Source organism: Corvus kubaryi, unplaced genomic scaffold (assembly GCF_017639235.1).
Source record: "Corvus kubaryi isolate FWS band 111438036 unplaced genomic scaffold, C.kubaryi_AGA036_p1.0 split1-65, whole genome shotgun sequence".
NCBI lineage: Eukaryota > Metazoa > Chordata > Aves > Passeriformes > Corvidae > Corvus > Corvus kubaryi.
Genome location: NW_024582080.1, coordinates 1,195,772 through 1,216,703, shown reverse-complemented (window position 1 = coordinate 1,216,703; position 20,932 = coordinate 1,195,772). Strand labels below are relative to the sequence as shown.

Sequence of the window (20,932 nt, the reverse complement as noted above, 5' to 3'; positions counted from 1 at the left end):
TGAGGAACCCGTGCCGGTGCCTCACCACTCTCACAAGTAAAGAATTTCTTCCCAATTCCTACTCGGGCCCCCGGTGCCGCCCTCACGGGGGTCCCGGTGCCGCCTCATGGCCCCCCCTCGTCCCCCCCCAGCTCTACCCGACCTCCGGCAGGGTCCATTCACGGACACTGCGGGGAGACCGGGGGTGCGTAACCAGCGCTGAGGAGGCGCCGAGCCCCGCGCGCTCCCCGCTCCCCCCCCGCCCCGCGTGCCCGCGGTGGCACTTACCGCCCGCTCGCGGCCCGGCCCGGCCCGCGCGAGCTGTCACTCCCTCTGCCCCCTCCCACGCCCTCAACTCTCCCGCGCGGAAGTGAGCGTGCCCGGCCGGCACACAGAGCATGCGCGGTGCGCCCGCCGCTGCCCCGCCCCGCGCAGCCGCCCGCCGCTGATTGGCTGCAGCCCCCGCGCGCCTGGGGGAACGCGTGCCGCTGCGGCGCCGGCACCTGATAAGGGAGGCGCGCCCGGGGCCCCCCCGCGCGTTCGGGCGTGCCGGGGTCACGGATCGGATACGCGGGTTCGATTCCCGTGCCAGGCGCTGCCGCGGGATGCCGTCGGGCAGCCATTTCCCGAGGGCTTTCTCCATGGAAAAGGCGATAGCCCGCATCCCTCCCTAGCCCCGTGTTCACTTTTCACAGAATCACAGAACTACTGTCCAAGCTAAACCTCCCGTGGTGCAGTTTCCTGTCAGTTGTTGCCAGGAGGAAGATGCCGACCCCGCCCTGGCTACACCCTCCTTTCAGGCAGTTGTACAGAGCCGTAAGGTCACTCATGAGCCTCCTTTTCTCCAGACTAAACATCCCCAGCTCCCTCAGCTGCTCCGCACAGAACTTGTGCTCCTGATCTTTCACCAGCTCTGCTGCTCATCTCTGGACTCGCTCCAGCCCCTCAATGTCCTTCTTGTAGTGAGGGGCCCAAAAACTGAACCCAGGATTTGAGGCGTGGGCTCAGCAGTGCCAAGTACAGGGGCACAATCACTGCCCTGCTCCTGCTGGCCACTCTATTGCTGATACAGGCCAGGATGCCATTGGCCTTCTCGGCCACCTGGGCACACTCTGCCTCACATTCAGCTGCTGTTGACCAGCACCCCCAGCTCCTCTTCTGCTGGGTCACTTTGCAGCCACTCTTCCCCCAGCCTGTAGCGCTGCAGGGGTTGTGACCCAAGTGCAGGACCCAGCACTTGGTCTTGTTGAACCTCCCCCAGCAAGCTCACCAGCCACATTAACAGGCATGTTCTAGCTCATCAGGAGGCCACACCAAACACAACATGGAGTTTTTAAGATCAGCTCCCTTTACCAGCTAGATCGGCTTTGGCTTTTCAGCACTGCTGGCATCAGTCCAGCTGGTTTCCAAAATCCCTTTGCACCTGCCCAGATGCAGCATATCAGAGCTAAGATCCCTGTGTCCAGGCTTGGAATTAGACTATGTCTATTAGCCAAATGCTGCTATACAATTCCAATTCCCAGATCTATTACCTAGATGATACTCAAATGAGTCAACATGATTCATGCATCCACAAGTGCATAAATCTTATGCACCAAACATAAATCTGTTCTTCAACACAGGAAAACATTCACTGCGGATGAAAATCAAGTCCAAAACCTTTGTGATCTCTTCCTCCAAGTGCTGTGCTACTGAGCCATATAGTTCTGCTGAAATACATAGAGCTGGAAATTGGTGCTCAGCGATTTTTTGTCAAAAAAAAAAAAAAAATCCATTAATATGCTCCAGTCCAGTTTCTTTTATACCTGTACCGTAAGTGATCTTCAGCTGCCTTTGCATTTGTATGCTTATCTTAGGTACTAATATTTATTTCCATGAGGCCCTTATACATCCTCACATCCCTACTGTCCCTCCATTGGGACCGTCTTGCTCACTGTCCTGCTCACTGTAAGAACTGTGGTTCATATCTCAATGCAACTAATTCCCATCAAGCCCTCTTCTTTTTTGATACCCCCAACAGCCTGACGAGAAATCCCAAATGTGTCATTCCACAGGTGCTTTTGAGTACTTCACTTGGAATATCTTCACCTGTTTTTCCATCAGTGCTTGTGCTCAGTGCTTTTACAAACTGCTCTGCTAAAGCACAGGCGACACGAGGGGCTGTGCTCAGAAACATCCCCATCTGCGAGCTGTTACAAGCAGAGGAACAGACAGCAGAGCAGAGAGCAAGCTCAGGGGAGCACTCCTGTGGCTATTACCTGCAGAGGATACTTGCAGGACACCCTCAGCAGAACCTGTTCTAGTAATGCTGCAGAAGCAGGCAGAAATCACACCTTGTAAGGTGATTTTGCTCATGGATAGGTTATGATCTCTGGCCTGGAGGAGGAGAATGAAGGAGCACCAGCCTGGAGACAGACGTGATAAACCTAACTAGCCAAAAATCCCTGTTTCATACACACAGCTTCTGTGACATCTATGCTCACAGCAGGCTCTCCCATATGTGCAGACCACATGGAGCAAATAAGTGCTGCATCTTCTGAAACATTAGGTCTGTTTTCCTGCATCAAGAAACAGGGCTTTTCCTCATCAGCCCAGTATCATTAATTCCTACCACTGATCTGGAAAATATAATCAACAGCAGTAAAATGTACCTTCTCCCCCCCAATGCTTTAACAACATTCCCATCTTCTTTTCCACATTCAAGTCAAGCATAGACACAGATGTTTTCTGCATTTTCACTTGTTTAAAAGGCTAATACCACTCCTGGGTTACCCATGGGTTTGTCACACACTTTGGCATGTCTCTGGTTAACACTGAAAGATGTTTATCCCAAGGCATATTCCCTCTGAGTGGAGACAGATCTTAAATGAAGCGAAAAGGAGCTGAGCGCTGTCTTCAGCTAACACAGGGGCTGCAATGACAGAGTGGCTGATGAGGGCAAGAGTGGGTGGCTCTGACCCTCTGAAGAGGTACTGCACCAACACTGGGGTAACTCCACTCTTCTACATTTATCCCTGAAGACGGGTGGTGAAAGCCCACGCAAACCCAGAGTGCGATGACTGGGACCAAAGCCGAGGAGACGTTTGCTTGCCGGATAAGTCAAACTCTGGCAGAGAAGAGCTGAGGTTTCATTGTAAGCAGAATGGTTCACAGGTCTGTTATCTCTCTTAAAGGTCCACTTTTAACACACTGAAACTCCGCATGCATGCTGAGACTTGAGAAATTCAAGAGCATCCTGTGTTGCAGCACGACCCCATGAATTTTAAGCTTGAAGCATCCAAAACAAACTAAAAAAAAACACTTAGGGCCACAGATACCATGTTTGTCCACAGTTACACAGCACAGATACAATCCAATTAAAAGAGAACCCTAAGCCATGTGGGCATAAGATGTCCATTGCCTCCTGGCCTCAGGGCTGAGAACTGGTTCCTGCTTCTCCTTCATTCTGCAGTATAGGCTTGGACATAACCAGGCCAAGACCTTCATTTGTTCCAACCATTTCTCTGAAAACCCGCACAGGAAGAGGGTGACATGGTGAGCACTGAGGCAAATGGGCTTGGAATCTGGGATACCAATCATGCAATTAACACATGAATAGCAGGTGGTCCTTCCAAGACTCATTTATCAAGGAAAAAAGAAAAAGTGCAGGTACAAGACTCTCATGTTTACCTTCTCCAACAAAGGTAATCTGACTTCAAGCCAACCACGTTATTCCATAAATGACAGCCTGAATGAGCCTTTTTTTTGAGCTTTCATGCTAATCAGCTGGCTGTATGGCAGTGATGTCCCTGTGAGCTGGGATACCTCTCAATGTTACTCCTTGAGGCTGAGAAACCCCTGACCAACTGCAGATCTCTGGTAAGACTGATGTCACACATAGCTTTGTATTACAGTGCACTAGATTTTGTATTGATAACTTTAAATCATTGCTATATCCTCTGCAGTAACAGAGTGAACTTTGCTATCAAACTATGTTAAGTCTTACTTTTACAACGTTTATTATAAAATCAGTTTTTTTTAAACCTTTGGCAGTGGTTCTTCAAGCATCTAAATTGCTCATCTGCAACACCTCCTTGCTTGCCCAATGCTACAACACATTCAAAAGCCACACATCCATCCCTTGCTCCATTTCAGAGCCACCTCCTGCATCTGCACTCTGTGTCTCCTAATGTAGCTTGTTTCTCTCTTACCAACAAACTGTGGTAAGGAATTCTGTGGCCCACCTGTCCCACACTATACAATACAGCACTGAGATGAGATACATTGGATTTCTCTGTGTGTCACAAACGTGGAGAGGGGTGCAATCCAACAAAATCCAGTCATTTTTCTCCTGCTGCAGCAGGACTTGTCCAGCCCACTTTGTAGCACAAACACAGCTCTGCAGAACTGTTCTGTCTTATTCCATCTCTGTTCAGGACTATCTGTCCCACCAGATCCATCAGGCTTAGGTGTATTTTAACAACTCCTAGTGCTCACACAGGCAGCCTTGCATTCATAATGATTTTCAGAAACCTGAGTTTTGCTAACTCAGACCTGTGGAGGAGCACAGAAAGCACCAAGGACCTGCTGCTCTCATCAGTTGTGTCTCTGCTGCAGATAGCACGGAGGAGGAATTCTTCCAGTGCACTGTGAACTTTACTTGCAGATTAGAAGCAGGGAGGAGGAAGACCAGGAGAACATAAATTATCTAGGAAAAGTTTGATGCCTGTTCTTAGGACAAACAGTTTCTAATTCTGCAAACTACAAAAGTGACGTTTAAATGTAAATTCAGAAAAACATCAGGTAAAAGGCATTTTAGCTGAATGCAGTTAGCACCACGGAAATGAGGGCTGTTCACTGAGTAGTCATCCCTTCCATCATATAAATCCCCAGGTACAAGATGTGTTGACAGTAGGAAAGCTTTGCCTATAAGGTTTTTTTCCTGCACTTCTGAACTCCGCACTGACAGGAAATCTCTGTCTCTGGCATGCTTCCAGCTTCATAACCATAATCCCATGTGAGTTCGGTTCCAGCTTTCACATGTCTAAGAAATGAAACACTCGGTTAATTTGTTTGAACTAAGTGAAACAGTACTGTGCTTACAATTTGTCACCAACAACACACATTCAAACCCAAAAATTGTAAGGGGCAGGGAGCATCACACAGGCAGCTTGTTGGGAGAGAAACAAGGGATACAAGAAGTCTCTGGCACACTGGTGCTGCTTTGCCTAACAAAGCTATGGAGATTGCAAAAAGGATTGGAGTCTAAACAATGTGCTCTAACTTAGAGGGAAATTCTGAGAAACAAAAATCAAACAAACAAAAAAACTCCACCAAACAAAAAACCAAAACCCAAACAAAAACAAACAAAAAAACCCCCAAACAAACAAACCAACCCCCAAAACAAAAAACAAAACAAAACAAAAAAAAAAAAGAAAAAAAAAAGAAAGGAAAACCATGTAAGTGATACATCTAAACGAGCAACATGGTTTTGTTATTTTTTCTATGTACAGTGCATCACTGAAGTTTGAACAGATCTCTAGATAAGTGGTTGAAGACTGTCATCTTTGGTCTGACAAGCTACATTTTAATGCAATTGCACTATGTGCACAAAGCCCAAGACTCAGAATTAAACACACGCTCTGACAGTACAATAGAAGAAATGTCTAAGGTAGGAAATTCATTGTCCAAAATGAATGCCAAACTAAATACCTGAGACTAAGATGCTGATGGACAACTGATGGAAAATGTAGTAAAATATGAGTATTGTAATGAAGAGAGTAATTCTCTGATGTTTCTCCCTGGATATAGGGGACATCCAGTGAATTCCCAGGCAGCAGACAGACAACAAATAATGAGGACTTTTCATACAGCACAAAATTGCAGCCTGGGACTTGCTGACTTGAGATGTTTTAGAGGCCAGACATGTAAACCAAATAAAAAGGTGACTGGGCAAGTTCATGGAAGGAACACAATTAAGCTCAATGTTTCAGATGACGTCCTTAATTTAGAAAAGTTGTAAAAGGGTGATGCCCAGAAAACGGAGAGCCAGTGAGGGGAACTCTCCTTCAACAGTCTTCTTCCCTGAGTGTCTTTGCTGGTCTCTATTACCTCTCACTACTGGCCTCAGTCCCACTACACTTCTTTACTGAGTACCTGAGCAAGAAAGACTCTAGCTAAAACAAAACCTTTTTTTGACATATTTCAAAACATTGTCTTCACAGTTCTTGGAAACCTCCCAGTGCAATCCACAATATCTGTGTCAGCATGGAGCAGAGCTGCAAGGCTCCACAAAAGATCAGTGTTCCCTGGAACTGGTTTGTCAGAACAAAGTCTCTCCTCTCTGTTGTATTCTCACCTAGTACTACTGCTGGCATGCACATCAGCTAACTTAATTAATAAAATTAATCTTTCCTCATCTGGGTTTAGCTGCTGCCATCTTGTGTCTCACTGGTACCAGCTCTCTGTACCTCCCTTTCTCTTAGACACTAAGGAAATACCTGCATCTTTTACTTTCAGAACAAATTTTCTGTGGATACTAAAAAGCTAGGAGCAGAGGAATTTTCCAGCTGCTGTAGCATCTTGTGAAGTTTTTCCTTCTCATGCAAGCTAGCTGAGAAACGGTTTGAGATTTTTGTAAACCAAGACTTTATTGCACAGCTGTGAACTTGTTTTCCAAGCTGTTATGGTATATTGAAGAAAATATTTTGAATGGGTGTTGTAAAGCCTCCACCAATCATTCTAGAAGGTGGTTGATCAAGGGACCAATGGTGTCACGTCATCCTTGTAAACAAAGCTATATAAGCTGATTTATATAATTAAATATAGCCGTTTTGGCCACTTATCCTGAAACTGGATTCATGTCGTTTTTCGCCTTTCTCGGTACAACAGCGACAATTTTCACCTCTCAGTATCCTATTGTCACATCCCCATGACATGCCAGACCACTTGCTTGTCTTGATAGCTGTGAGGACAAGGACTGAAGCCAGCTTGTTTGGCCCACAAAGTGTCTCAACCTTAATATCCTGTGGGGTTCAATCCTGCCCTATGGGACCCAGATCTGGTGGCCATTCCTTGAGACACAACAGTGGGATGAGTGAATCGTGGCTTTCCAAATGACCATGCTGAGTTAAACCTATTTCTCCACTGAAGAAGATATCAGTGAAGTGGACACATCAAAATTAAGTTTCCCTACTTTACATTTCAGTGCAAAACTGAAGAAAAACTCATTAGTGATAATCAACAAGTTCTATTTCTTCTGTCTTCAGTGCACAATAAGAAGTCACCAATAAGAAGGTAGTTTTGTGCTTTCATAATCTAAGCATCTGCCCCACCCCTCAGCGTAATTATGTCCTAATAACTAAGCACTGCTTTTGTCCCCTAGTGCCTTGAATGAACAACATTAAAATTCCAGAAATTCACCTGTTTGTGAAGAATGCCACCCATGGAAAACTTCTGTTGTGAGTTTCTACAAACACACTTTGTGCAAAGAGATTTGGGCAGCAGCTGTGCTGTAAAATGGAAAAATCTGAATTAGAAACAGTCCAACACCACATCGTTGGCTGAAAAAACTATTTTGTGTCACTATCTGTCACTACTAAAGGTAGTTTCCTCCTTCCCTTCTCCAGCCCACACAGAATGTTTATTACCCAATGCCATTGCCAGGGCAGCAGTGCTAGGGAGCAAGCAATGGATTAAACGATTTTGTGCTGACCAAGTACAGGATGTGATGTAGCTGTGTCTATGAATCATTTGTCTTAGCTGGAGGTACTTGGCAATTCATTGCTATTTATTTCTTGGCAAGTCAAAACTGAGAGACTTATTTAGCAGACATGTACACAGTATGACACACCACTTTCTGAACCTATGATTGAACAGAAGGGAAGGTTTGTACAATAACACAACACCTGTCCTAAACCAGCACAAACTAGAATTTGCAATGGCTGGGGAACAAAATAAACAAGGCTGGGAGAAGGCATGCAGCTCAACAAAATGTGCTATTTGCTCTCTGAACCCCCAAGAAAGGCCATCAGGAAAAAGTTGTCACTCATTACTGGGGAGTATGTTTCTCAGGAAGCCAATGGTGCCAAAAACTGCAGCTGGTACATAGCATGTATCAGCTTATGGAGGCACAAACAGCTGGTGTGACCCAACCTACTGTCCTGTCACCTGTGATTGCAGGGAGCACCACATGTGCCTCTCTTGTCATGCACCTACCACACATACTGTTTATGTGCAAAAGCTTTCTAGTTTAAGCTTAAATAAGTAAATGATGTATTTGCAGACACAACAAAGAGAATCCATGCAACTTAGTACTTACATTTAGAAAACGACCCACATTTCCTTCTTTTGTGGCATCCAGTACGTAAATATTTTCTTCATTAGCATTCTTGGGAAGCATCCCATCACCATCAGCCTCCTCACAAAGTGCATCTTGTTTTGACTGCCTGCTATTTTCTTTTTTGCAGTCAGCTTTTAGGGGTGCATTGTTAGATGGCCTCACGATACACATGTCATTCAGCACACCTGACTTGCCACAATCAATGCCCTGCAGTGACAGACTCTTTCTTTTGCATCCTGCACTGTCCACATCAGCAGAGCCAGTCTGCCCAATTTCCATCAGATGTTCTTCCTTCTGCTGCTGGGTGGATTCTGTCAATGGACATGTATATTATTTCTCAGCACCAGTTTAAGGCCAGAGCCTTACCCTTGTTTGGCCCTGAACTCTTACCCACCCACTCTTTCCCACATCCTCCAAAATCTAAGCAGCTTCCTTGCTATCTACAAGTCTGTAACACAACTTTTCCGTGACTCTCATCAATCCTCCCACAAATGACTGTTTCCTGCTTTGGTGCCTTAAGCACTTGCTCAAGGTGTCTGTGAGTGACCTAGTGTCTCACTCTTCTCAAATCCCACTCCAGACTGACTTCTTCCATGTAGCCTTTTTTATCATTCTCCACCTTAACTCCCAAGAGAGTCACAAACTGTAATTAAGACAGAAGAAAGATGCATGTGCAAATAGCATCAGTTTCACACTGCCCCTCTCCAGCTTGAGGTCCCCCCACCTGAGCATTATATCCTGTTCAATTTTTGTTGGCTGGAACAGGTACTGGGTGTGACACAGCAAGATCTGCAAGACTGGCTTTCCCACAATTGCACTGTATTTGAGAAGCTGCTGTTGGGACAGTTCAACATGTCCCAACATCTACTGACAACATTGTTCTACTCTAAGAACAGGCCTGCCCAAACTGTCTACACTGAATTCTATCACCTGGTGGGACACAACTGTACAAAGCATGCAGTATGTAGAGCTCTGCAAACCTACTTTCTTTTCCTTTCTTTGTTCCACTGGTTAGTTTTGTTTTGCTTGACTGATGAATCTGAGAACTATCATCTTCATCTGAGCTGGCACTGTGCACCTGTGTAGCAAATGAAAAGGCTGTGATGTGATTTTGCTGTATGCAACTCTGGGCCAACAGGGCACAGCAAGTGGCTTTTAGAACTCCAAGGCTGAATTTTCCAATCTACTGTAATGTATAGCTGTGGCTGAATTGGAAAAGTTAATACATTTACTGCAATGTAACATTTATCTTAATTTCAAATTATCCTTCAAAATAACCAGGAAAGAGCCCCCCAGTCAATAAGACATGTAAATAAGTGCTTAAGTCCCAACAATTTCACCAGAATTGTAAGTTGCCCAGCCAAATCCCAAACATGCTTTTTACACAGTTTCAATGAAATGACTGGATGTGGCAGAATTTCTCCTCTCCTGTCACAAAAAGGCAATTAGTTATGGGAGTTCTGGAATGGACAGCACTGCATAATGTTAGCATGAAAATCCCATACGCATTTCTTACGGGCAATGAATCCAGTAAAACCTACAGCATAAGTTCACACCAGTTTTCCCCTCCTTTGCACGTGTCAACGTGACAACATGTCACACTCATGAAAGGTCAGGAGTCACACTCAGATCAGCTCTCCCAACTCTGCCACTGTATGAGAAAACTGCATAGACATCCTGAGATTTTCTTCTCTCCCTGCTATGCCATTCTTTGGGAGCACATCACAAAAATATTATCACTCTGACCCCCTAACCCTGTATTTAGTTACAAGGGGTGCAGGAGGAGAATAATTACTTAAGGCTCTTGAGGCTGGAGTGTAAGGGAAGGGTGGTGTCTTGGGGTGACTTTATGATGTTGTATCCCATATCGCTGCCCTATGCCCAGAAATTAATTTTGTGCCTTTCTATGCCTTTAAACTGAGCCTGAGAGGGGGGAGAGAAAAAACCCAGCAAAATTCTTCAAAGCAGTTTGTTTTCAAGGACACAGAGATAGAGACTCCTCTCTGCGTTCAGCAGCGGCGAGAGCAAGAGCGCAGGGAAGCACTCGGCTTGCTTTCTCAGCCAGTTCTCAGCTACTTTTTCTCCAGAGAGTGAGATGGAGAGTTGAACTTTTGTTTTCCTGGGACTTCCTTTTTTTTTCCCTTCTTCTTCTGTTTCAACATCAGAACACATCGGGACTTTTCCCACCAAGGTGGAGGCCCTGGAGGAGGGGGCCCCACCCCATTCCAGCTCCGAGGAGGAGGAGAGAGGCTACCTACAGAAGGACTCTGAAATTTTCCCAGGTTTTCTCTCAGCAGAGCGAGAGGTTTCATTATTTAGCATTATTATCCTTTTCTGTGTGTTTGTTAAATAAATCGTTTTTATCTCTTTCACTTTCCTTCGAGGAAAACTCTTTTCTTCCTGAACCTGGTGGGGGAGGGATGGTTGTAACCTGTCTTCTCTCAGAGGATTATTTCCAAATTTGCCCAAACCGGCACAGGTGGAGAAGGAAAGGCTGTGAGAGTAGATAGTGCTGGTCTGGGGGAACATGTTGAAGGATTGATAATGGAGAAGGGATGGGGTGCAGGTTCCAGCATGGCAGCCTAGCTCACGGTGTGACACAATCTCATGAAGAAAGGTCATTAGAACTATCTAAACATGCAAGATGAAAATGTCAAAATTAACATACATACTCAGCACAGTAAAAAATGAATCTATTAAAGCCACTTATTACCATTTTTAGCTGGTGATTGCGAAAAACAAGTGTTCTAGTTCCAGGCCTTCTCGCAGCTGCATTACTTGAGTTCTTTGGATGAACCCTGTACAGAAAGGTCAAAAGGAAATTATAAAAGACAAACAGACCCACAAGTAACTCTCACAACAGACATTCCTCTAACAGTCTCTAGTTCCAGTCTCTTCTCTAGAAGGAACTACAGCAGAGCCTGCAGTCTGGTCTCACCCCACATTCTCTGAATATTTTGCTTTTAAGAACTGAGAACCTAGGCTGGGTTCTCTATAGTATTTGTAAGAAAGCAGTTGCTCGAACTTTTTTGAGAGATCAGCAGCTGCTTTTACATCCTTTTCCAACTGCCCTGCTGAGAACCAAATAGCTTTACTGTTATTATATCAGATTATCTCAAAATATAGCACCAACAGAGTTTTGCCTTTTCCTGCTACTACTGTCAACAGTTTTGACAGTACAGCTTTCAACTAGGAAAGCAAAGATGTTGTGGGGACAAGGAATAGCGAAGGGGACAGAGGGGGAGGACAATATATGACAGATTTAGAGAATGCTCTCCCACAAAAGAACCTCAGTCACTCACATCATGAGGAAGGATGGGAAGCAGTTATCTGGTGTAAACATTTAAAAACTCTAACAGCACATTAATCTGGACTACATTCAGAGCGCAGCAGAAAATACCGGTTTCAAAATGAATGTTAATATCTGTACAATGTCTAGCAATATGTAACGGCTCTTATTCAAGAAAATTTTCAATGTAAAACATTCATGTGTGTTTTCCTGCCACAAAAATCTCCATTATGGCACTTTTTTGGGCTACTGATAATGGCAAGAAATGCTACTCTTTAAGGCTTTAAACCCCTTTGTAAACTCAGAGTGCACAGAGGCCACGAGAAGATGTGACATTATTATACGACTATATGCTTCTAAAGGCAACCTGTTTGGGGGAATGACATGTCAAGCTTAGCACACTGATGTCCTCTCAGAGGTTTCTCAGTTCAGCTGGACTGTCATTTTTTAAGGGGCAGAATAACAAAGTCTTTTTTTCTGAATTATTTTTTACATAGCCCACGTGAAAACATTTTTATTCTCAGGAAAGGAAATTAGTGGGATTTAACATAGCAGTGCACTAAAGGCAACTTAGAAACTGTCCTTCCCTGCAATTTTTAGTAACAGCACTTAGCAGAAGTAAAACTTAGCTGATTGCTTATAACTATGAAATTACAAAATTATGAATTCACTAAATTTCCAAGATACTGAAATGCAAATGAGAATACAGTAGCAGATATTTTTAAAAGTTTCCATTTGCAATTTCATGTTGCTTCTCAAAGATCCACAATAACCTTCTACTATGGAAAGACTTAGAATTTGCAATCATTTATGAGTAGTACAAAGAAAGTGTTTACAAAGAAGTGCGGCAGAGAAAGTAATAAAGTTTAAGAAAACATGCTCCCAGCTTCCATGTGAAAAGACTAGAGCATGCTATTGACACATGCATGCAGTTATTTGAATTTACTGGAGGAATTCTGATGGGCTCTGAGACCCTGAGTGTACAATGAAAACATATTCACTGCAAAAGTGCAGTGTTGTCAGACTCTTAACGGGAGAGGTTAAGGTTTCTGGCAGGAAAGGTTATGTTACAAATAAGAAAAGATTTAGACACTGGGAGCAAAGGGCAGAACAGTTGGTGGCTAATATGTTATCAAACCCTTCAGTGTCATCGAGTATCTTTAAATAATTTATCTTAAGTATATTTTATTAATTCTTTCAAATTAGCATTACCGTTAGTCCTAAACAGATCAAGTACACCCAAGAGATGAACTGAATTTCTAGAAAATGACAAGTGGTACACATAAGTAAAATTAATATAGAGGAAAAACTCTGTCCTACTAGAAGAAATAATCAGGAATTAAAAAAGAAGTTCAGAAAGAAAAAAACCACCACCTTCATATGAGGACATACTCTAAGTTATACAATAGAGTTTCTAGAATAGCAGAATATTAGTTTTGCTATGCTTAAGCTTATTTTGCTAAACTTACAGAGTTGATTTATTTTCATTATCCACAGTCTTAGATAAAGATTCCTCATTCTCAGGAATGTCATTTTCATCCGTCTGCACCAGTTCGATCACTGAGTCTGAACTATCAGTGCCAAGTTTTCTTTTTTTGGAAGAAAAGTCATGACCTCTGTCATTCACTGCACCTTTCTCTTTCAGCTCTTGCTCAGCATCTCTCAATACTTCAGCTCTGCTCATTAATCTACCTGAAAGAAAAAGACAAGTTTTCTTGTTTTGTTTTTTTTTTTTTAAATGCTTGTTTGCTGAGTCACATTCACTATCACAGGTCAAACTTATATTAACAAATACAAGAGCATTACTTGGGAAAGCAAAATATGGATGCTGTCTGTAATTCTAGGATGTCGATATAGGCTGACATGCAAACTGAATCAGGCAAGGGCATGTAGTGATAAGGCTTTAAACTGAGAGTACGTCTAGATTAGGTATTAGTAAGAACTTCTTCACTGTGAAGGTGGGAGGCACTGGCACAGGTTGCCCAGAGAAGCTGTGGATGCCCCATCCCTGGAAGTGTTCAAGGTCAGGTTGGGTGGGGTCCTGAGCCACCTGGTGTAGTGAAAGGTGTCCCTGCCTCTGGTGGGGATGCAACTAGATGTTCTTCAAGGTCCTTCCAACCCAAACCATCCTACGGTTTTATGATTTTTACTGAAGGAAAATTAGCCCTAGCATAGGAGGCACAGATTTGTGAGGGAAAAAAACCAACAGTCTGAGATAGGTTTTGTCCCATATTGTTTTGATTGTTTGTCACCATCTCAGAGCAGAGCTCTTCAAAATTCTTCTGTCTGTTTGATCATATTGCAAGTTAAGATTACACTTCTCTTCCAACCCCATACTTCCCCATTCTCAAAAAAAATCCAGGGCACACACCACAGGAGATGGAGAATTATGCTACATGTCTTCACAGGTCACCTCCTGCTACCTGAGTAAGTACAAACAAATGTCCCCCTGTCAATGTCATCCAGGCAGCGGACGCCCCAGCCCTTCTTCTCCGTGTTAAACACTTGCAGCCTGACTTGAATGCCGTGCTGTACAACTCTGTTCTGACACATCAGTTTGTCACACCTGCACAACACACTGCACTCATAAATCCTGTCAAGAGGAAGAAAAACAAAACACAATATAAAAGGATGCATTATCATCATGAAGTTCCTGTTATTAATTCCCCTTCTAAGTATCAACAAGGCAGTGGACTGAAATATAAAGACTCTGGCTAAAACATTGCTGGTTGTGCAGCAATGCTCTGAAGCTTGTGACTTTCTTGATTGCTGATTCATAAATTTTAAGAGTCTGTCTGCCAAATGTTGGTATAAGTATACAAGAAAAACAAATGTTATATTTTTGTTTTATAGGAGTAAATCACACAGAAACAGAAATCCCTATGAAGCACCTAATTCTGTACTGAAAGATTTTAGAAAAGACAACCTATGCCTGGACTTCACTGCAGCTGTTATGAATTTCAGGATTTAATGAAGCATTTCCAAAAGAACTCATAATTGTGCTTTTTTTTTGCATCTGTTTCTGGGTTCTCTGACAACTTTAATTCTGCATGTCAGCCATAAACTAACATCACACAGAGGACTGAGAGGGTGTCCTTAAGCCTGTAGATTCAAGCCCTCGGCTATTGCAGAAAGCTACCTTGCACAATTCCTCTCCTAGACACCTGAAGTAACTGACACCTTTTCAAGGCCACCTACTAATCCACAGGAGCTGAGTAAGAGAAAAGGCAAACACTTGAAGCATTGGATGGTTTTGAAGATTCTGGGAAGAGTCACCCATAACCAAGTCTGCCAACAGCAGCCGGCTGGTGCATCTTTAGGACTCTGGTCACTCTTGACATTTTTCTTGGAGCTTGATCTTAGCTTAGAAAATTGTAGGATCTGCAATACAAAAGCTTTTCTTTTCCTCCTATTACTCAAGTCACATTAATTTTTTATTATCCTGATCTGTCACTAAAATTGTGACAAAAATGGAAGGTTTCATTAATCCAAAAACTCCGGATATTTTAATCCTGTGGCACTTAGACTGAACTATTAACTGCTATTTTATTTGTATGCTCTTATTTTACTCCCGTAGTCTTTCTTACCCACTAGGAACAGGTCCCTCCAGTCTTTTGTACCGGTATCCACGGCATCTTTTACCACCTGGAGACAGAGAAGTTTTACTACAGCCTCTTGCCGTTAGCTGTAGGCATGCACATTTTGACCTAAAAGTAAGAGTAAAACATCTCAGAATCTATTTGAAGCAGCATAAATCAATCATAAATCTAAGTAATTTGAAATGTACTTGACTAAACACAACACGCACTTCCACATATACACCCGTATTCCCCCTCCCTGCTCCTTTTACTCCACAGGGCTGTTTCAGTCTTACCCTACCTTTTTTCTTAGTCTCTTGATTGGTTACATGTGCTTTACAACAACCATGTTCTCTCCACCCAACCCCATTCTTCTGCCAAGCTCCTTAAATGGCAGATGCAAACAGCTGACATACAACAGAAACTTATTATAAGCAGCACACTGTCAAATGGATCGATTGAATAAAAACCACCTCCTCTGGCACAGCATCCCAGCCTGTTTGCCACTACTTGGTTATCTTCCTCCCTCCTTAGCCCCCAGGAAGTAAAGAAATTTACAGTGTGGAGAACTCAAGCAATAGTGCTTGGCTCTACCATCGTATGTCATGACAACTCCAAAGAGTCACAGCAATCCTGCAAATCCTAAACCCCAAAACTGCACATCAAAAGCATCTCAATTCTTGTGGGACTTCAGTGCAAAGAGGTGGCACACTGTGTGCTTGCTGTTTCCCACCACTCAGCTGAAATGAAATTACTAAAATTACTGAAGCTTCATTATACCAAGCTGCAATTTCAAGCTTTTGTTGGGTCATGAGCAACTACGTTGCACAGCAGCATGTGCAACTCCCCTAGCTGTCAATAATACAACAACACCAAGTAACACCTATAGACAGAGATCAGACAAACAACCCTCAAGAAAGTAGACAAAAATACCACCAAACTTGCATATGGTAATTGTGGCAGGTTCAGACAGAGTGTCTGTAGCTCAGAGCTACCGGGATTTAGAAAAAGACGACAATGAGCAAGACTACTGGAACTGCTCAGACCACAAATGTATTCTGTTACCACAGAGTTTTGTAGTTTCTGTTTAGACAAGGAGAAGGACAACACGTAGAGGTTGGGAATGGGGACGTTTCTTTGTTTGCCCTCAGTAACCTTCTAAGTTCCAAATGATCTGATCCCTTGAGGCTGTCCCACCCCACCTATAGATGCCGTTCTACAGTAGGAGCTGCAACAGAAATTGTCATGCAGGATCCTTCCCTGCCTGTCGTGAAAACAAACCTGCCTCTGCCCCTTCCCTACTCTTTTTCCAAAGCCAAGATATCTGCTTGTCAGCTCCACCTGGAGGAGAAGCACTGCCAATTTGGGAAGAAAGGAAAAGGAACACAATAATCCACCTGTTGATTGCTTCCTTCCCTACAACAGAGGGTGGACCAGTAGGAGCACCTAAGTTCTGGAGAAGAGAAAGACACAATGGTGTCAGTCAACACAAAGCATGGCACAAGATATTCCAGTAGTGCTGGTCCTGTTTGGCACTGTTTGGTACTGCACCTTCACACACCACCACCCTGCTGTTGAGGCATCATGTGTCACTGGCCTGAGATGAGATCCTTCTACCTACCTATCGATGCAGCCATCTGTGCAGTCACAGGAATCAACAAACAGGCTGGAGAAATTGTTGAGATAATATCCACGTGGCCACGATGACTTCCGATACTTGAAATAAGGTAACCTTGCATGGTCGAGAGTGTTACAGAAGGAGACGGGCACAGACTCGGCTCCGTTGCTAATATCGAACTCAAACACGAGGGGTTCGGGAGTCATGGTGTTCCTGCCCAACAGTACATATGTGTTGAAGGAAAAGTGATCAAGAAATAAGAAATTGCACTCTGTTTCAAACAAGTAATTTCGCACATCTCGAAAGCTTCTCAGGCTCCGACCGCAAGGAGCTTTGTAATTCACATCCAGTGATTTTGAAAGGCAGTCTGCTTTTGCATGGCGCCTTTGAAAGTCAAACAGGATTGGGATCTTCAGAGGATTTTCACCCTTGTAAGAGCCTGCTGCTCTGTTGGCAAGACATGCACTAGAGCACTTGTGGTTCTGATAATGCACGTTTAAAGGTAAACCTTGGATTTTGCTAGATACTTCTTCACTCCCTGGGCATGTTCTTTCCATGTCCTCTTTTTCGCTATTTGGAGTAAAGGAGGAAAAAAGAGACAGAAGTGCAGCATTTTAGACAACCAGTGAAGTTTCGGTTTTTTAGTAGTTCAATATTTTTAGCACAGAAAAGAAACAGGCCATGGCTAGAAGCCCCAGGGTTTCACATGGTGTAACTGTCCTAACAACATATAAAGACATATTCAGTTGCATTAAAAAAAAAAGCTTCTTCCCAGAACTTACATACTAAAACACAGCAAGAAAATGTAAAACAAAAGGAACGACATATTTACCCCCATCTTTCAAACCAGTACCTGAGGCTAAACACTAAACACAGAGAGACTAAGTTACACGCCTGATGGTCTGCACAGTAAGGAAAGCCTGAGAACTGATGCTTAAATCCTAACCCTGATAACACTCATGAACCTTTACTCACAACCTAATGCCCTATTCTGCAACATTCTCATGTGGGAAATTAGACAAGTCTACCCAAAACCTCAGGTGTTCCACAGAGGCCAAGTTAAAAACGTTTTCACTTTGAAAACTGGCAGGATTCAAACTGGGTTTAAAACATTGACTTTAGAAATACAAATTTGAGAACTCTCTCAACTGCAGTAAAGTATATGTCAAATAAGGAACTGAAATGAAGGCACTGACCTGTCAGAACTTTCTTTAGTGTCTGCAGCACTGTCATCTGAAAGAGGCTGCAGTTTGGGCTCGGTTTCCTGTGCGCCATCCCCATTCAACTCATCACTTACTGAAAAAAATTGAATGTGAGCAAAAACTTCATCAATCCACATTTCAATTTATGATTGAATTTACTAAAGAGATAATTAACAGAACACATTACAAACAATGCATTGCCAAGAACTACAGCTAACAAAAAACTTGTTAGCAAGTGCCCTACTGAAAATGCAGCTTTCAAAGTGATCAGAAAGAACAGCACAAGAAACAAGTTTACAGATTTCCCTTTGCTATCAGAAATAAAAGGATGCCAAGCTATTACAGCTAGTGGAGCCACGCACAGGATAACTGCTCAGAGACAGCTCAGGTTCATAAGGGCTTACTAGCTCAAACTCTCTTCCTGTGGTACAAGCATTATACACATACGCACAAACCATAAAAATACAAACCCAGGTAAGAGTTCACAGTTCAGTACTTGAGGAAACTAATAATTAGGTTTTCCTCACTGTAATGCTAATGGCCTTCTCAGATCTACTTTACTGACTTCAAAGAAGGGAATTGAGCTTCTGGTGAGTAAAACAAGACAAATTAAATCTGCATACCAAACAAACACAATGGAGGTGCACATACCATTTGCCAGGGTTAAGAGATCACCTAGATTAGCTTCATTCACCAGTGCCCAAGCCTGCCAGCATTCTATGCAAAAAAACCAAACCAAAACAGATACTAAGTTTAATTTCAGTAATGATAATAGGTAAGACAAAGTGCTAAATCCTCCAGAGACACTCGATTCTCCTCACTGTGCTCATCTAGAGCATGGAAAGACTGATACTACTAGAAACATGTTGCACCACAGACCTTAGCAGACACATGTAGGAATTACTAAATTATTACAGCTCACAGTAGGAGTTGTGAATTGGCACTGAATATCCGTCAGCTTTTGGAAAGATGCTGGAATGTTTCCAAACACACATAAACTGGTGGCCTACAGTGGCAGTAATATACATAAAGACAATTTAGTGTAAGCTTCTATCTTTGTCATCAGACCAGTCATCTTCAGGCTAAGAAGGGCTGGATCTTGGCAGACCAAATTAATGCTACTTCTAAATTGGTGGAAATGGCCTTCAGATAGCAAGAACGCAAAAGACCCATTCTGTCTCAACCTCTTACCCTATGCAATAAATATTACAAGCTGGCAGAAAACTCCCAGCAAAATCCATGTTAATGTTTTAGCTTGAAACCTTTACAAAAGAAAGCACAGAAAAATTCAAATTGAACTTTATCACAGATTCATTGCATCACGTGGGGATTCAAGTTCAACTTTTATCTCTGCACTGCTTTAGTATTTTGTCATAACAGTCAAGATGTGGGAGCTCAAGAACACAAAAAATTGCACTGCTTAGTTCAGAGGAAGTGTTATATATAATGCAGAGTGTGTGGCTATATTAGTTTAGAAGCGTCTTATACCACTGTACATTTTCTTAAACAAAAAAAACCCCCCAATAGGATCTATAGATTACATTTATATGGGTGACTTAACAGAAAGAAGCAATTTTACTCAATTAAATAAACCACTAAAAGGAAATCTGTGTACTGCCCCAAGCTTATCAGAATTACAATTTTAATGTATTTTGATGTCGATAGAGGAAGCTTATTTCCATGAAAATCAAGAACAATTTGAAATGCATTAGTGTCACATTTTTCTACTATTGTTTCAAGTTATAACGGTGTCTCTGACACAAAATAATACTGGGATTATTATTATCCCACCCCAAAACCACTCAATTCACTGAGATAGCTTGAAAGGCTAATAATTCTGATGATAAATGAAACACAAGGCACTGCACGTATTTCATTACTTCTCAAAAATGAGTATTTCAGTTCTGTGTACTTAAGAGCCATGCTTGAAAAAGTATACAGGCAAAACAAGAAAATAGCTACATGCACCTGAAATCACTTTTCTTTTTCTAAAAAAATAGACCTTTTTTTTAAAGTGCTTAAAACCACCAACAGCTAAGTAATTAAAATTCAGAGATATCTGAATTATGGCAGATATTACACAGACCTACACAAAGCAGGCCACAGCTACTCTGCAGTCCAGTTTAACCACTACAAGGATTTCAAACCTTGGTTTGTGGCAGTTCCATTCTTGATCTTTTCCTTCAGCAACAACAGCACATTTTGCACCCGCTCAAATATGACATCCACTCTTCTACCTCCCAATTGTGTCCAAAACGTCTTCACATCACCTGAAATGCAAATTTCCATTTATAGCCCCTGAGAAGTCTAAAAACATGCCTAACTCCTAGTGGACTATTGAAAGATTCCCACTCATTTCATTTGGAGGCACTTCTGAAAAAAATAACCAGAACAGCAGGATGCATCAAACCTCCAGGAGCCTACTCCTAAATCAAATCAAGAGAGTGAAACAGAAGTGATGAACTGGAGTGGCTTCCAGCGGTGCACAATGCTCCCTCATGCAACTGTTCAAGTAGGTCGCAGAGGGAGCTGTGGAAGCCCTTCTTCAAACACCAGCAAATGAATCCCACTAAAAATTAATCACTGAAACTCCCAAAAGTGACGCAGGAGAATATTTTTAACTGAATGCACTGAATATTTTACTTGACAAAAGACATTGGGATTTTTTTTTTTACAGCTGTAACCTCTCTTAGCTGCATAGGCTGACTGTCCTGTCCCATCATTACTTTTGGTATGTTTTGTAGGGGAAAAACAATTCAACATATTTTCAGATAAAATCAGTTTGATAAATTTTGTTCAACCAGGGGTATCAGTTGAAATAATTAACACCCCCCATATATCATGCCTCCTTTCTCCATAAGAACATTTGGTTTAAAGAAATGTTTTTTAAGCTACTGGTTTAGAACTTCTCCTCTTCCTTTGAGGTGCTAAGCCCATTCATGAAGG

The 20,932-nt window shown here is 42.7% G+C and overlaps 1 protein-coding gene across 1 annotated transcript in view; it reads right to left on the bottom strand.

The window, feature by feature from the left end:
- Positions 1-20,932, bottom strand: part of LOC121657881 (histone-lysine N-methyltransferase SETDB2-like) — a 49,448-nt gene that overhangs the window by 25,540 nt on the left and 2,976 nt on the right. Inside the window, exons 3-15 of the mRNA XM_042014066.1 lie at positions 20,134-20,256; positions 18,638-18,703; positions 17,981-18,080; positions 16,788-17,354; positions 15,176-15,295; positions 14,012-14,181; positions 13,058-13,280; positions 11,013-11,097; positions 9,284-9,377; positions 8,279-8,610; positions 7,381-7,469; positions 4,888-5,002; positions 268-649 (exon numbers count right to left, since the gene is read on the bottom strand). Coding sequence (XP_041870000.1) covers positions 268-649; positions 4,888-5,002; positions 7,381-7,469; positions 8,279-8,610; positions 9,284-9,377; positions 11,013-11,097; positions 13,058-13,280; positions 14,012-14,181; positions 15,176-15,295; positions 16,788-17,354; positions 17,981-18,080; positions 18,638-18,703; positions 20,134-20,256 — 2,466 coding nt within the window. The remainder of the gene's footprint in view (positions 1-267; positions 650-4,887; positions 5,003-7,380; positions 7,470-8,278; positions 8,611-9,283; positions 9,378-11,012; positions 11,098-13,057; positions 13,281-14,011; positions 14,182-15,175; positions 15,296-16,787; positions 17,355-17,980; positions 18,081-18,637; positions 18,704-20,133; positions 20,257-20,932) is intronic.